Raw genomic sequence first — 18,326 nt, 5'->3', positions numbered from 1 at the left:
ACTTTTTTTAAAGCAAATTTTTCTTCTTGTTCCTTGGATAGCTCCACTGTTAAATTAGGATGAATAATTACATTCCTGCCTTCCACTATTCAATGTTATCTTTCAAGATTACAAAAGAATAGTCTATACAAATGAAAGGGCTGATATTTCTTGAGCCAGAAATTCTTTCAGGTCAGATTCTGAAGAAAAATTCTTAGTTTCACGTCTTCAACCTGATCTTGCGCATTCTGGGTGGGTTCCATGCAAATAGCTCTCTGCGTTTAGAGGGTCCTAGTTCAGTCTCAATTCTGGACAAGCACAATGAAAACCTTGTTAAGACACGTAGTGAAATTATTAGTGTTAAACACTTCTCCTCTCTCAGCTTTTTGCCATGGCCTGCTGCTGAAGAATGACAGCGCCACACCAATTTCCAAATGGCTCAGCCGCTAACACCCATTTTACCCCAATGACCACACCAATGAGACTCGAAATGAGCAGGCCCAGACAAACCTGTGTGTTGCTCCCTCTGCAGGTGGGAGCAATTGACAAGGAATAACAAGAGTGTGACTCATTTTGAGGTAATTCTAGGCTGTGATGTGGAAAGCTGTTGAGCAGAATCCTGCATGGATCATTGCTTCAACATCTGTTTCTAATCTGTATAAATGATCTAGGAATAAAAGCCAAAGGCATTCTTGTTAATAAGCACATTTCTGAAGCAGGAAAATCAGTAGAAGTAAAAAAAAATGTAGCAGTGGATTTTTAGAATGAATTCAATCAGTTGTACAATTGAGCAGAAAAATATCAAATTGAGTAAAAGTATTGTAATTTGCTTAAAATATGCAGCCTAACTATGTTCATGTATAGTCACGTAGTAGTACAGAACTTGGAAGTATTGCTGAAAAAAAAGAGACATGCTGTCAAAGCTTTTCATCTTAATAGATGCAAGAATGTTAAATTTCAAATGGAGCAATAATGTATACTACGTGAGGAAAGGGTGCTAATTGGTTGGGAAGTCAGTTCTGTTGGAGAGTGCACCAGAGAACTACTGTCCCCTATGCTTTTGTTTAAATCAAAAAAGGCACAATCCCTGGACACATTTCTTTTGCCTGGACAGGTCCTTGTGTTTCAAATATATGTAGCTTTTAGAAAGTATAAGTGAGTTACATTGTAAACCCAATTGATTATCTTAAATTGTTTGTTAGTGCAATTCTTAGTATACTTGCAATTGTTCAGCAAGTGCTGTCTGATCGTGGAATCACACAGAACTTTAGGCGTTACAACTGAGCTTTGCAAGCACAGGCTAGGTCTGTGTCAGTCCTCTGCCTGTTGTGAACAGCTGAAGGGACATTCTGTTTGATACAATCCGTCAGAGTTTGGAATCAATGGCCTACGTAGCAGCCATCCCACTGAAATTCCTAAACCATATTACTCATTTGTGTGGTAGGATGTTTGACATGATGGCAGCATCCTGTCGGTGGAAAATAACTCTTTTGTTGCTACTGCACTGTAGCAATGTGAAATGGCTGGCTTCACCTGTTGCTCAAATTTTTGCAATACCTTACCCTTCCAGAGTGGGGTAGCTATTATCCTACAGGATAGCCATGTGGCCTATTTTGGGGTCAAGCTTACATTGGCCCCACTCACCTAGGTCCTATTTACGACATTACTGATAAGGCTGCCTTATCGGGTATGGAGTGTCGGAGTCCCAATGCATATATTGAGCAATGAAGATCGCTCTTTTCACCAATATTGTGTTTGTATGCTAAATTAACAAAAACCGAATTGCAAATGGACCCAGGCATAGTCATTGACTGGTCACTTTGAATGTCTGAGCATGTGGCAAAATATTCTTCTTCCAAACAGAATAGTAGTGTAAGCTAGAACAGTAAAAATTTCAGAGGTTATGCAATGATCTGGCCTCACTTTGATACTGAGGTCAGAACTGGAAGTCATTGCAGTTAGAGAATGCAGAGAAAAGCAGTATGAAAAAACACAAGAGGACATTAACTTAAATTTCAGGAGGTAAATTTAGAAAATGCATATTATGGGCAGCTTCTTAACTCTGATAAGTGTTAAATAATTAGGTACAGTAATAGTGATTCTAAAATGGGACAGCTCACGTACCAGATGAAGGAACTGTGACCAAATGACCTTTTTTCATGCTGAACTTATGTTGGTACGTCTTATTCATTATCTGTTGGAAGATAACTAAAATGTTTGTGAAGACTTATCATTTCAAAACAGGTTATTTTAAAAATGGAGTTTAAATTTTTCAGGAGCTAACTGAAGAGGGCTTACCATTCCTTATACTGTTCCACTTGAAAGAGGACACTTCCAGCTTGGAGAAATTTCAGCAAGAAACTGCACGACAATTGATCAGTGAAAAAGGTATTTATTTTCTCTGCCAATGCCTACTTAACTTCTAATCAATTGTTTGTATCACTTATACGTTTTATCTATAAAATGTGCATTTAAATAGTGATATCTCAAAGCATTTCACAGCCAATGATGTGCTTTTGTCAATGTTCTAATGTATGGACAATTTACCAATAGCAACGTCCCACAGTGAAATAAATGGCCAAATAATCTGTTCAAATTGTCATCCTGGAGAGCAAAGAAAATCAATGGCTTCTCTTCACTGTCAACTTTAAACTTTTCTCTTCAGTCTCCTACTCTTAGCAACTGTGTGGAGCTCATGTAGTTTGTCACGAAGATTGAGACTATCAAATCAGTTATGTCTGCTTCTCCCCCATGTTCCCTGCCCTTCCCGGCCATACTCCACCAATTAGCCGTGAATCTATGCCTTTGTTTAGTTTCTCTTGACTCCTCTCGTGCCATCTCCAATCATATGTCGTACACAGAACCACTTCTCTCTAAACTGCTCACGACTCCGCTTCCTTCCAGGCTCCTTTGGTGCTGTCCCCTAGCCTTTCATCAACAAAGCTACACTTGACCCTCTGTCCTTAGTTTATCACTCTATCTCCCAACAGTTTTTTTCACTCAAGTTCTTGAATGTATTGCATTCCTAATCAAAACGTAACACCCACATTTCAATCTTCCCAATCTGGCTCCCATTCCTGCTATAGCATCAAGACGATCCTAACTCGTGACCATGGTGCATTATCTTTCCTTGACCTCTCTGATCAACTAACCAAATCCAAAGAGCTTCTCCAAATACATAAAGGACAAAAGAGTAACTAGGGAGAGAGTAGGGATTCTTAAGGATCAACAAGGTCATCTATGTGCAGATCCACAAGAGATGGGTGAGATCCTAAGTGAATATTTCTCATTAGTATTTACTGTTGAGAAAGGCATGGATGTTAGGGAACTTAGGGAAATAAATAGTGATGTCTTGAGTGTACATATTACAGAGGAGGAGGTGCTGGATACCTTAAAATCTCTGGGACCTGATGAAGTGTATCCCAGGACGTTGTGGGAGGCTAGGGAGGAAATTGCGGGTCCCATAGCTGAGATATTTGAATCATCGACAGGCACAGGTAAGGTGCCTGAAGATTGGAGAGTGGCAAATGTTGTGTCTTTGTTTAAGAGCTGTATGGAAGAGCCTGGTAACTACAGGCCGGTGAGCCTAACGTTTGCAGTGAGTAAGTTGTTAGAAGGTATTCTGAGAGATAGGATCTACAGGCATTCAGAGAGGCAAGGACCGATTAGGGACAGTAAGCATGGCTTTGTGAGTGGAAAATCATGTCTCTCAAATTGAGTTTTTTGAGCGGGTAACCATGAAGCTAGATGAGGGCAGTGCAGTCAACGTTGTCTACATGAACTTTAGCAATGCCTTTGACAAGGTCCGCATTGTAGGTTGTTGCATAAGGTTAAATTTCACGGGATCCAGGGTGAGGTAGCCAATTGGATACAAAATTGGCTTGATGACAGAAGTCAGAGGGTGGTTGTAGAGAGTTGTTTTTCAAACTGGAGGTCTGTGACCAGCGGTGTGCCTCGGATCGGTGCTGGGTCCACTGTTATTTGTCATTTATATTAATGATTTGGATGAGAATTTAGGTGGCATGGTTAGTAAGCTTGCAGATGACTTCAAGATAGTGTCATAGTGGACAGTGAAGAAGGTTATCTTGGATTGCAAGTAGAGAGGCTTGGGGGGAATTCCAGAGCTGTAGGGCCTTGGCAGTAGAAGGCACAACTGCTAATGATAGAGAAAATCAGAGATGTGTATAAGACCAGAATTAGAACATAGAACATTACAGCGCAGTACAGGCCCTTCAGCCCTCGATGTTGCGCCGACCAGTGGTACCAATCTAAAGCCCCTCTAATCTACACTATTCCAATATCATCCATATGTTTATCCAATAACCATTTGAATGCTCTTAATGTTGATGAGTCCTCTACTGCTGCAGGCAGGGCATTCCATGCCCTCACTACTCTCTGAGTAAAGAACCTACCTCTAACATCTGTCCTATATCTCTCACCCCTCAATTTAAAGCTATGTCCCCTCATGCTAGCCAACACCATCCGAGGAAAAAGGCTCTCACTATCCACCCTATCTAATCCTCTGATCATCTTGTATGCCTCTATTAAGTCACCTCTTAACCTTCTTCTCTCTAACGAAAACAACCTCAAGCCCCTCAGCCTTTCCTCATACGATTTTCCCACCATACCAGGCAACATCCTGGTAAATCTCTTCTGCACCCTTTCCAACACTTCCACATCTTTCCTATAATACGGCGACCAGAACTGTACGCAATACTCCAAATGCGGCCACACCAGAGTTTTGTACAGTTGCAGCATGACCTCCTGGCTCCGAAACTCAATCCCTCTACCAATAAAAGCTAACATACCGTACGCCTGCTTAACAACCCTATCAACCTGGGTGCCAACTTTCAGGGATCTATGCACATGGACACCCAGATCCCTCTGTTCATCCACACTACCAAGTATCTTACCATTAGCTCAGTACTCTGTATTCCTGTTACTCCTTCCAAAGTGAATCACCTCACACTTTTCCGCATTAAACTCCATTTGCCACCTCTCAGCCCAGCTCTGCAGCTTATCTATGTCCTTCTGTAACCTGCCACTTCCCTCCGCACTGTCAACAACTGCACCGACTTTAGTGTCATCCACAAATTTACTAATCCATCCTTCCACGCCCTCATCCAGGTCATTAATAAAAATGACAAACAGCAGTGGCCACAAAACAGATCCTTGCGGTACACCACTAGTAACTGAACTCCAGGATTAATATTTCCCATCAACCACCACCCTTTGTTTTCTTACAGCTAGCCAATTCCTGATCCAAACCACTAAATCACCCTCAATCCCATGTGTCCGTATTTTCTGCAAAAGCTTACCATGGGGAACCTTATCAAACGCTTTGCTGAAATCCATATACACCACATCAAGCGCTTTACCCTCATTCACCTCTTTGGTCACCTTCTCAAAGAACTCAATAAGGTTTGTGAGGCACGACCTACCCTTCACAAAACCATGCTGACTGTCCCTAATCAAATTATTCCTTTCTAGGTGATTATAAATCCTATCTCTTATAATCCTTTCCAATACCTTGCCCACAACAGAAGTAAGGCTCACCGGTCTATAATTACCAGGGTTGTCCCTACTCCCCTTCTTGAACAAGGGGACAACATTTGCTATCCTCCAGTCTTCTGGCACTGTCCCTGTAGACAATGACGACACAAAGATCAAAGCCAAAGGCTCTGCAATCTCCTCTCTAGCCTCCCAGAGAATCCTAGGATAAATCCCATCCGGCCCAGGGGACTTATCTATTTTTACCCTTTCCAGAATTGCTAACACCTCCTCCTTATGAACATCAATCCCATCCAGTCCAACAGCCTGCATCTCAGTACTCCCCTCAACAACACTGTCCCTCTCCAGTGTGAATACCGACGAAAAATATTCATTTAGTGCCTCTCCTATCTCTTCAGACTCCACGCACAACTTCCCACTCCTGTCCTTGACTGGCCCTAATCTTACCCTCGTCATTCTTTTACTCCTGACATACCGATAGAAAGCTTTAGGGTTTTCCTTGATCCTACCTGCCAAAGACTTCTCATGTCCCCTCCTGGCTCTTCTTAACTCTTTCTTTAGGTCCTTCCTGGCTAACTTGTAACTCTCAAGTGCCCTAACTGAGCCTTCACGTCTCATCTTAATTGGAGGAGCATGGGGGATTCTAAGTTTGGACAAGGTCACAGAAATAGGGAAGGACAAGGGATTTGTGCACAAAGAAGCTCATTTTAAAAGCAAGTACCTGAAGCCAATATAGGTTAGGGAGGACAAGGGTTACTAGGTGAATGGGACTTGCTGAGAGTTAGTCCCAGGCAGCAGAGTTTTGGGTGAGCATATATTTCTGGGAGGCTGGCCAGGGGAGCATTGGAATAGTTGATTTAAGGGATAACAAAAGCATGGATGAGGATTTCAGCAGCAGATAAATTAAGACTGGGTAGAGGTGGGTATTATGGAATTGTAAGCCCTGTTGATAGGAGAGGATATGGGGTCGGATAAGATGCCAAGTTTACAGTAGTCTGGTTCAACCTAAGACCATTTCCAAGCAGAAGGATGATGAGGGGACAGAAGGTTTCAGTCTTCTCAATATTTAGTTGGAGGAAATTTCTAGACAAACAGCATTATAAATCCGAGGCAGTGGATCGGTCGAGCAAAGTGATGGTTAGGTCTTCAGTGTGTACATGGAGACTGACGTATTTTCCACGCGAGTTGGATGAGAAACCATTGTAGATGATTCTCTGGCTGTGACTATATAGATAGGAATGGAAACGGATAAGTGCAGTTCTGGACAATGTAGCAGAGTAAGAAGTTTAACAACACCAGGTTAAAGTCCAACAGGTTTATTTGGTAGCAAAAGCCACACAAGCTTTCGGAGCTCTAAGCCCCTTCTTCAGGTGAGTGGGAATTCTGTTCACAAACAGAACTTATAAAGACACAGACTCAATTTACATGAATAATGGTTGGAATGCGAATACTTACAACTAATCTTACAACTTATCTATACCAATAGCAACGTCCCACAGTGAAATAAATGGCCAAATAATCTGTTCAAATTGTCATCCTGGAGAGCAAAGAAAATCAATGGCTTCTTTTCACTGTCAACTTTAAACTTTTCTCTTCAGTCTCCTACTCTTAGCAACTGTGTGGAGCTCATGTAGTTTGTCACGAAGATTGAGACTATCAAATCAGTTATGTCTGCTTCTCCCCCATGTTCCCTGCCCTACCCGGCCATACTCCACCAATTAGCCGTGAATCTATGCCTTTGTTTAGTTTCTCTTGACTCCTCTCGTGCCATCTCCAATCATATGTCGTACACAGAACCACTTCTCTCTAAACTGCTCACGACTCCGCTGTATAGAAGCATTGAAGAAGCATCTATTAAATCATAGCCAGAGCATGTCCAGTAATGACTTCTCCTCCCACCCTCTGTTATATCTGGTAGCCCCTAAAGATTTCTCTTTGGCTCCCTCCTCTTCATTTGTATGCTGTCCTTTAGCAACATAAACAGTGATGTCAGGTCCCCTTCCGTGGATACTGTGATAAAACCTAACTCCATCTCTCCACTGCTTCCTCAAGTGCTCCAGTGACGTCAGGTTGTTTGTGATTTCCAGTCAATAATTAGTCATACTTTGCCTCCATTGGGAAGACAAACTATTGCCTTTGGCTCTCATAAAAATTCCACATCTGGTGCCACTGATTCTGTCCTCATCCCAGCAATTGGATTGTCTTGTTCTGAATCATCATTTTCAATCTTGGCATCTTATCCAATTCGAGATGAGTTTCCAACTCCAGTGTACAGTACATCACAGAAAACAAATACTTTCACTTCTGTATAATGTTGTCTGCTTCCAAATCTGCCTCAGTCCATCTGCTGGTGAAAACCTTTAGTGATTCCTTCACGTCTAGACTTAACTGATCAGATTGTTCAATGCTCTCATGGTCAGCCTCCCATCTTCCACTCACTAAACTTTAGCACATCCAAATCTCTGAGAGTCATATACTGTCCTGCATCAAGTCCAATTCACCCAATACCAATGTTCTTGCTAAGCAGCGCAGGTGTGTGACCACACAGCAGCCTGAACAATATACTACACAGGCTTTATTCCATGGCTGCGCAATAAAGAAATTTAAAAGTGTCACATACAACCTCAAATTATTTTGTATAGATCACGCTCCGCCCGTCCTATCCTTGCATTTAAATGCCTCCTTGGCTTTTCCTCATATCTCTAATCTTGCACCAGCTTCCAACTCTGGTTCCGGCCTTTTGTGCAAACTCCAAACTTAAGCTTTCTAGGCTTTACACTCTAGGAATTCCCTCTCTTTAAAGCCCCATATTTATTTCTTTAAGACTGTGGTAACTTGGTCACAAAAGTTAGTCGAAGGAGTTGTGAAATTCAGTTTTCTTTTGAGGGAATTCCACGAGAGTATGCACATGCTCATGCCCTCTAAAAACATCAGTACATATACATTCCATAACACTGCTCCCCACACCCCCTTAATTTCAATCCCCTTTAAGCAAAGAAACATAATGAAACTCGTGTCTCAACTAAACGTCGGTCTTTCAGGAGCTTTGCAACTATGCTGTGACCTGCACTGGTGAGGCTTTCAATGAAGCTGGACTTGTGGGCACAAGACTAAGTTCAGTATCTGTGCATGAATGTCCCTCATCCTCTCTTGGAGTAGAATCCACTGGATATCCTTCTACATCAGGAACCACTTCCTGTCGAATGTCCACAGCAGCATTTTTTCCTACCATGTTATTTGGAACTTGTGCTGTCTCCGAGTCATGGCGTAGATGAATATGATCATGGTGCCTGAGAACAACTCTTCCATTGATCAGTTTCACTACCAAAGATACTGGATCACTTTGGTTGAGAATAACTCCAGGCAGCCAATGTTGGTTACTGCCAAAATTCCTTACACAGACACAATCATTCAGGCTGAAATGTGTCTCCTTAGTATGGTAGTCATGTGTCTCCTTCCGACTTTTGCTTTGACATCTGGAAGTACAGATCCAAGTGAGTCTTTGACTTCCTACCCATCAGTAATTCAGCTGGTGACAGTCCTGTTGTTTGTGATGTGATACGATACTGGAACAAGAACCATGAGAGCTTGGTTCCCAAAGTATTACCTGTCATTCTCCTCAATCCTTTCAATGTCTGAACAACTCGCTCTGCTAAACCATTTGAAGCTGGATGAAAAGGCGCAGTAGCTACATGATGCATTCTATTCCTTTGCATAAACTCTTGGAACAAATCACTCGTAAACGTTGTACCATTACCAGAAACAAGTGATTTCGGTAAATCATGAGTTGCAAAAACCTAGTGTAGCTTCTCTATCATAATGGGAGCTGTGATGTTGCTCATGACTTCTAACCACTTAGAATGCATAGCCATGGTGGTTAGAAACATATGACCCATGAAAGACCCTGCAAAATCCACATGATGTTTAGACTGCAGACGATCAGACCACTCCCACAGATGTAGTGGTGCCGGTGGTGCCATCTTCTGGTTGATTTGACATGCAGAAAAGAATTTCACCTTGTTCTCCAAATCCTGATCCATATTAAGCCACCAAATATACAACCTGGCTGAACTTTTCTTTCAGGAGGCATCTGGATGAGTCTCATGAACTTCATCCAAGACCTGTGAGTGACCAGGGGTTGGGACAACCACTCTGGACCCCCAAAGGATATAACCATCCTGCACATTCAACTCATCTTTTCGCTTAGCACATGGTTTCAATTCATCATCCCCTATAATCGTAGGCCGTCCCTGTATAAGGAATCTCTTCACCTGAGATAGAACAGGGTCTCGGTCCATCCACTGCTTAATTGTTTAACATTCACTGGAAATGTGAAAATCTCGCAAGGAAGAAAATCCTCTCTGGAGGAAATAATGTGGTTGGCAAGTCTGGTAAAGGAAGATGACTCAATGCATCGCGTTTGCTTTGTCCTTTCTTGCCCTGTACACGATGTTATACTGGTAAGCTGACAGTGTGAACCCAGCACTGTATTCTCACCACTGTCATGGGAGGAGTGCACTTGGATTCACTGAAAGAACTCAATGGCTTGCGGTCGGTATACATAGTGAATGAGTGACCAGAAAGGTACTAATGAAACAATGTCAGAGCAAAGACAATAGCTAGACCTTCCTTGCCTAAGTGTGAATATTCCATCTCAGCTGTTGTCAGCTTACATGATGCAAAACCAATGGGTTTTTCTGACCTGTCCTCCATCAGATGGCAGAGTACTGCTCCAACACCATAGGGTAACATGAGAGAATGAGTTCTCTGTCTTGCTCAAAGCGAACCAGCAGATTAGTTGATTGTAGTAGCACTGTCACGCTCTTGAAAGCTTTCTCTTGTGCAAGCCCCAATTCCAATTTGTTGCTTTGTGAACTAGTAGATAAAGTGGCACCAGCCCTGTTGAAAGATCTGGCAGAAACTTCCTGTAGTAATCTACCATGCCCAGAAATGACCTGAGCTTGGACGCACTCTGCCGTTTGGAGCTTCCTTGATAGCTCTGACTTAGTCTTCCACTGGGGATAGACCCTGCACTGTGATTTCGTGACCCAAATATTCCACACTCTGTGCCTGGAAGATGCACTTGCTACGCTTCAGGCGCAGTCCTGTCTCTGAAAATCTCTTTAACATTTGATCCAGGCTGCTGAGGTGCTCCTCCTCAGTTTTCCCTGTGATTAAGATATTGTCCAAGTAAACTGCTACCCGAGGAATCCCATGCTGCTGCAATAGATTGTCCACTGTCCTCTGAAAAATCGCCAGACTGAAGGACACCCCAAAAACCAGACAGTTGTATTTGAACAAATCCTCTGGCTGTTGATTGGGACATATTATTTTCAATCCTCCTTTAACAAAAGCTGCTGGTAGGCATAACTCATGCCAAGCTTTGAGAATTTCTTGCCTCCTACAAGGATTGAAAACAGATCTTCCACCCATGACAGCTGGTTAGCATCCAACTTGGAAGTCTGATTAATCGTAAGTTTGTAATCCCTGCGTATGTGCACAGTACCATCACTTTTAATAAGAAGAATAATTGGAGCTGCCCAACATGAGAACTGAATGGGCTCAGTGATTCCAAGCCTCTGCAGCCACTCCAACTCCTCTTCCACTTTGCCTTACATGGCGTAGGGCACTGTCCAAGGCTTGAAAAAGCAAGAAGTAGCCTCAGGATCTATGAACAACTTAACCGTAGTCCCACGCAACGTACCCAGTTCATCTTTGAAGACCTCAGGATAGTTCTGAATGACAGCCTCTGTCACTTGTGTGTGCTTTATCTCACCCCAGTTCAACAGAATGTTACTGAGCCAGTCATGCCTACTAGACGAGGCCCTTTCTCTTTTGCCACCAGGAGCCAAGCTCTTGCTTCTTGGTTGTGTATGAAATGTCCACCTCGCAACAATGGTACAGCTGCTACTGTGTATGTCCGAAGTTGGATTCCTGCCTGAGTAAGGGCTGGCACCTGCTTGGATCCCCAAGGCTTCCCGTAGTTCTCCTCACTAATTACAGATGCAAAGGCTTTCATCTCCACCTCCATCTTGATTTGTTTTCCATTAACCTCTACTGCAGCATAGGTAGGCTCCGTGTACCCCACTCACATTAAACTTGTTGTAAGAATGCTCCGCTGCCTGCTCTGAGCTTTCCAGGTGATGCATAGCTGACTGAGGCTTTTTCAAATTTGACTTCTCTGCTTAGCCTTTGTCTTGCTTTTAGCATCCTTGCATTTCTTAACTAAAAGACCCTTTTTATTGCAATGGTGACAAAGTGTCCAAAAATTGACTGATTTTATAGTGTGTCCATCCACACCTGAAACATTACACTGCTTTCACTTCCTTGCTTGCAGTCTCTTTTTTTATTTGATGCACTGCACCCACCTGTGCACTGCCATTGGCCTTTTGAATACCTTTTGCATTGCTGGCAGCCATTTCCATACCCTGAGAAGTTTCTAGAGCCTCCTTGAAAATCAGTGCGGCTTCTCTCAACAAACAATGCTATCCTCGTTAATGCCACAGACTAGTCTGTCCTGGAGTATGTCCTCCAATAATGATCCAAACTCTCAATGTTCAGAGAGCTGGCATAATTCAGCAACAAAGTTAGCTATAGACTGTCCCATCTTCCAAAAATGACTGGAACTTGAAATGCTGGACCAATCATTGAGTGCTTAGGATTGTGATGATTCTGAATGAGTGCAACTAAATCCACAACTGAAATCCACGGTTTCGGCGGTGTTGCTAAATTTATCGCTAGCTTGCAAACACACTCAGGAGAATTGAGCACTTTTTAGCCTCATCTGCAATTCCATTTGCTAAGAAAATGTTCCAACCTGTCCACATATGTAGTTCAGTCCTCGTTTTCTTCCACAAACTCACTGGTAATTGATACCAGATGTTCAGTAACCACACAGTTTAAAATCTGCAGGTCTATAACACCATATTCCTCAAAATTATTTTGAATCCAATGCCTTTTACATGTGATTTTATCAATGTTATCTACTATACTTGCCTGCATTGATCTTTAGTTACACAGTTATAATATCCTTATATACAGTACATTTGTATGAAATAACTGTTCACAACTAATATTGTTCATTTTTTGGGTTACTCATGAACTGTAAAGTTAACACTTCTCAAATTGTGAAGATATGCTAGCTTTTGAAACTGCAACAACGTACAGCTCCCAAACATGGTTGTGGTGCCGCTATCCTGTTTTTTGTCGGTAAACTCACAAACCCACTGATCAGAGCCCTTGACCGCCACTCAGGTTGCAAACTAGTTACTCATTGTGCAAATCTTTGTAGCGCCATGCTGAACTTCAAATTTTTCTATTCCTTTTTTTGTTGTTTCTCCTCATCGCCAAAAAGATGTGGTAACTTGGCCACAAAAAGATAGTTGAACATGTTGTGATATTCAACCTTCTTTACTTATAACAATATTGAAATACAGTACAGCATGGACTCTGAACTGGAGTTACAGAGGTCCCTCGCGGTAAGACTAAACAAGCAAAAGTCCGCACTATCAATGAAGTCACTCGCACTTACCTGCTAAAGACATCAGTATATACATTCAAATAGGAAGATGCTTATAATAAACGCTCTATAACAAAGATCTTTTTTGTGACCCAGCTCTGAGCAAGCTTTTGATCACCCTCAATAAGTCTTTCTTTGGCCCTATATCTATTTTACTTGCTTGCACCTCTGTGAATCTGATTATTTTTCAATGTTAAAGGCATATATGCAAATCATTAAACATATATTTTATGGCTTTGCTGAGTTGTGGCTCATGATCAAATAACCTATGCAATGACATTAATTACTAAGAAAACATATCCTTTTATATGCCTATTATGTTTTTAAATGCTTTATTTTTCCATATTCTTCACATCCCTGTTCCTATCATACAGAAAGTGCCAGCTAAATCCAAAATATTGGCCTTGGATTGAAAACTGACTCTAAAGGTCATTATTTTCAACAGGTTGAAGTCTACAAGTGAAAATTGAGCCAATGACAGTTTATGCCCCAGCCTGTCAACATTCAACAAGGTTTTCATGCATCAGAGATCTGCTAAGCTATCTTTATAGCCAAATTAGTGGTCTTGAGAGAATTTTGTCCACTATAATTGATACCAGATGTTCAGTAACCACACAGTTTAAAATCTGCAGGTCTATAACACCATATTCCTCAATTGTTTTGAATCCAATGCCTTTTACATGTGATTTTATCAATGTTATCTACTATACTTGCCTGCATTGCTCTTTAGTTACACAGTTACAATATCCTTATATACAGTACATTTGTATGAAATAACTGTTCACAACTAATATTGTTCATTTTTTGGGTTACTCATGAACTGTAAAGTTAACACTTCTCAAATTGTGAAGATATGCTAGCTTTTGAAACTGCAACAATGTACAGCTCTGCTTGGTTGGGTGGGTGGTGTGGCGTAGTGTTAGGCAAGTCACAGCTGATTGTGATATTATGACTTTAATTCTCTTGGTTGCACAAAGCCATATATGTGAAATAAATATATTTAGAGATAAGACATACTGCTACACCGGGGTAAGCTCCCAGCATCTAGTTTTCAGTTTGTTAAAAGAGTCAATTTTTTTTTTGCTTGTTATAGTCATTAGTGTTGGTAAAATGTTAATGTTCCTGTACTTGGTATAGAAGCTGATTTTAAACTCATTTATTTAATTACCATAAATAGCCGTGAAGATTTTCAGTGTTACAAGTTTAAGCCTTAAAATGTTCAGTGGACTATTAACCACAATATCTGAAGAATATCCATTTTAAATATTTATGGGGAAATTATTAATCCCTTGAGCAGACTATTCAAGATTTGAAAAATGTCTGTATTATAACTACTCGTGACTGTCCTGCCTGTAAAATATCTAGAGTTGTGGAGAAATCATTGCAGCATTAGTAAGGTGAAATATATATAATATTTTATTAGAGCAAGCTTTATGCAAACTAACAGTTTAATAGCCCTGAGTCAGTAATAGTAGCATAGTGAAGTAATAAGACTCATCACTTATTTAAAAAAAACACTACTTCAATATGTCAGAGTTCTTGGCTCAATTTAACTTTTTAAACATGACCCATATAATATAACACCAATTCAATGTACAGCCCAAATAATTGACTTGTGAATTACCTGTCGGCACACACTTACAACATCAACTTATTTACAAAGCATCTTTAACATAATCTTTGTACTCGTTGGAATTTAGAAGGCTGAGGGGGGATCTTAAAGAGATCTATAAGATAATGAAGGGGCTGGATAGGGTAGAGGTGGAGAGATTCTTTCCACTTAGAAAGGAAGCTAGAACTAGAGAGCACAGCCTCAAAATAAAGGGGGGGTCAGTTTAGGACAGAGTTGAGGAGGAACTTCTCTGAGGGTGGTGAATCTCTGGAATTCTCTGCCCACTGAAGTGGTGGAGGCTACCTCGTTGAATATGTTTAAATCACGGATAGATGGATTCCTGATCGGTAAGGGAATTAGGGGTTATAGGGATCAGGCAGGCAAGTGGAACTGATCCACTTCAGATCAGCCATGATCTTATTGAATGGCGGGGCAGGCTCGAGGGGCTAGATGGCCTACTCCTGCTCCTATTTCTTATGTTCTTATAATCACAGTTCTAAGGTGCTTGACATGATCGTTGTAAAGCAAAATGAGACGTTGAGCCACATGGATCATATTAGGGCAGATAGCTAAAAGCTTAATCAAAGGGAGAAGTTTAACGCAGCATCTTTAATAAAAAAGAGAGGTAAAGATAGAGGTTTTGGGAGAGAATCTAGAGCTTAAGGGCTAAACAACTGAAGGAATGATCTCCAATGTTGCAGAAATTAATTGAGCGTAAATATCTTGTAGGGTTCTGCGGCTGGAGGAGATTACAGAAATAGGGAAGAACTAGGCAACAGAAGGATTTGAAAACAAGAATGGGAATTTTTTACATCAAGGTGTTTCGTGGGTTGCCACTTGTAGATCAGAAAACAGTGGTGACAGGTGACTTAGTTCAAGTAAAGACACAGGCAGCATCATTTTGAATGACCTCCAGTTTGTGGAAGGTAGAATGAGAAACCAGCCAGGAGTGCATTGGAATAGGTAACAAGGTATGAATGAGGGTTTCAGCACAAATGAGCTGAGACGGACAATGTTACAGAGTTGGAAGTCAAAGTGATGCTGTAAATGTGTGGTTGGAAGCTCCTGAGTCAGATATAACACCACGGTTGCGAAAGTCAGATTTAATCTTAGACATTACTAAGGAGAGGGATGGGTTTGGTAACTACGGAACAGAATTCGGAATGGGGACTGAACACCAAGTCTTCCAATATTTAATTGGAGGGAATTTCTGCTTATCCAGTGTTACATGTCAAATTAATTTGACATTTGGGGGTGGGAAAAGAAAACCTTGCAGGTGATGCTCTAGCTATGAGAGTTGTTGTGGAAATATGTCAGAGGTGCAAACCCAATTGGAGGGATTCTAACATGGAATTCTGGGAAAGATGAGCATGAATTTGGGAGGTGAATCGTATGTTCTGAGGACTTTGGAGAGGAAAGGAGCATTGTAGATGGGGCACTTGTTTGCAAGGATTGGAGGAGGCAAGGCTTTTTTTTTTAAAGAGGTGCATGATTACAGCAGATTTAAAGCCGAGAGGGACAGCACCTGAAGAGAGAGAATTATTAATATCAGCCAACATTGGTGCCAAGAAGGCAAGTTTAGTGGGAATAGGGTCAAGAGAGCAGGAAGTAGATCTCGTGGCTCTATTGAGCTCGGGGATGGCGTGGGGGAGAAAAACTAGAGAAAGATGCGAGTTCAGGGCTAGGACAAGAGGAAGCTTTAGAGAAAGCTTGGCCCAGTGGGCTAGTGTGAAGGAGGCAGCAGAGGCAGATGATTAGATAGTCTCAATCTTAGAATAGAATCACAGAAGCACTACAGTACAGAAAAAGGCGTTTTGGCCCGAGTCTGTACCAACTACAATCCCACCCAGGCTTTATTCCCGCAACCCCATACATATACCCTGCTAATCCCCCTGACACTGTGGTCAATTTATCATGGCCAATCAACCTAACACGCACATCTTTGGACTGTAGGTGGAAACCGGAGCACCCGGAGGAAACCAATGCAGACACACAGGAAGAACGTGCAAACTCCAGACAGTTACCCGAGGCTGGAATTGAACCCGGGTCCCTGGCGCTGTGAGGCAGCAGTGCTAACTACTGTGCCACCGTGCCGACGACGAAGTCATCCACGAGTTCTTTGCACTTATTGTTGAGGATGAAGGTTTAAAATGATATTGAGGGGTATGGACAGGGTGAGTAGGGAGCAGCTATTCCCTTTAGTTGAGAGGTCAGTCACAAGGGGGCATAGTTTTAGGATAAGGGGCAGAAATTCAGAGGGGATTTGAGATAAAGATTTTTGCTCAGAGGGAATCTGGAATGCATTATCTCAAATTTATTAAAGGCCTTATAACCTTTAAAAACTATTTGGATGAACACTTGAAATATCACAACATTCAAGGATATGGAACAAGTGCTGGAAAATGGGTTTAGCATGCCTTTAGCGGTAGTTATTGTTGGTGCAGACTCGATGGACTGAAGAGGCTTTTCTATGCTGTATGACTCTTGACTACAGTAGAGGGGAGGAGCCAACAGTTATCTTTACAATCCTTGATTGTCCTGCAACGGTGAGCAGTTTGGCACACGAGAGGATCCAATAGTGCTTTAAGTGCTCCACCTAGATCTGGCAGTGAATGGCTAAACCAGTTGTTTGCCATTTCCTTTCAAGTCTGTGTCCCTTGGACTTGAGGGATCTGACATGAAGGCCGTACCAGTGGGAATGACTAGGCTAGGAGAGAGAGAAGAATTTTTTGCGTGGACTCTGGCATCAGAGATGGAGATGGTGCAGTTGAACAAATCAGGAGCTGCAGAAATATTGTGGCGAATGGCAGACCAAAGCCTAGACAGTTGGGAATTTGAAAAACAGTTGCAAGTGACTTGGACAAAGGCTGACAAAAACAGTAAAGATCAATGAGAAAATGTTTTCATACTTGAGAGGGTGTTAGAGATGCTATTTTGATGTTCTAAAGAGGAAAACGTATCAGAGGACTAGAGGGTCAGGCTAAAATGTGATTTGGTGATAAACACCACATAACTACAACAGTCTTGACTGGTGGACTTCCTCCAAGTGATGGAAGATGTAGCTAGGTGGGGAAGTTTCAGTTAGGTGGTCAACATCCCTCAGCCATGTTTTTGTTAAGATGCAGAGGAGGGCAGTGAGAGCTGATCCATTGGTAGAGTCCACAGGATCAACACTGGGAAAGGTGAGTTGGATGGGATGGAGAATGTAGGATGGATAGTTCAGCCATTGTTGAATGGTGAATGAGCCCGTCAAAGAATATCATAAACACAGAGGGAAGCTGTAGGCTGATCAAAGAAAGAATCAAGTAGGGATGGTGGTAAGAGAACAGAAAGGTGAAGGAAGACTGGTTAAGATAGGGAAGGCATTGTACGTGAGAGGAGAAGTGAAACAATGCATATGATAGAAGAGAGTAGATAGTCTGAGGTCACGTACCAACCGATTCAAGAACAGCTTCTTCCCTGCTGCCATCAGACTTTTGAATGGGCCTATCTTTCATTAGTCGATCTTTCTCTACACCCTAGCTATGACTGTAACACTACATTCTACACTCTCTCGTTTCTTTCTCTATGAACAGTATGCTTTGGTTGTATAGCGCGCAAAAAACAATACTTTTCACTGTATACTAATACAAATGACAAAAATCAAATTGGGGCCTAAAAAGGGGAAAGAGAAAAGTAAGTTTGTTAAAAATTAGAAATAGCATG

At 41.7% G+C, this 18,326-nt stretch overlaps 1 protein-coding gene across 1 annotated transcript in view; it reads left to right on the top strand.

Annotated features, from left to right (window-relative positions):
• erp44 (endoplasmic reticulum protein 44) overlaps nt 1-18,326 on the top strand; it is a 97,812-nt gene that overhangs the window by 73,333 nt on the left and 6,153 nt on the right. Inside the window, exon 9 of the mRNA XM_078237328.1 lies at nt 2,256-2,367. Coding sequence (XP_078093454.1) covers nt 2,256-2,367 — 112 coding nt within the window. The remainder of the gene's footprint in view (nt 1-2,255; nt 2,368-18,326) is intronic.

Source organism: Mustelus asterias, chromosome 2, assembly GCF_964213995.1.
Source record: "Mustelus asterias chromosome 2, sMusAst1.hap1.1, whole genome shotgun sequence".
NCBI classification, from domain to species: Eukaryota; Metazoa; Chordata; class Chondrichthyes; order Carcharhiniformes; family Triakidae; genus Mustelus; species Mustelus asterias.
The sequence above is the reverse complement of the archived record's forward strand: the minus strand, read 5'-3'. Positions and strand labels throughout refer to the sequence as shown.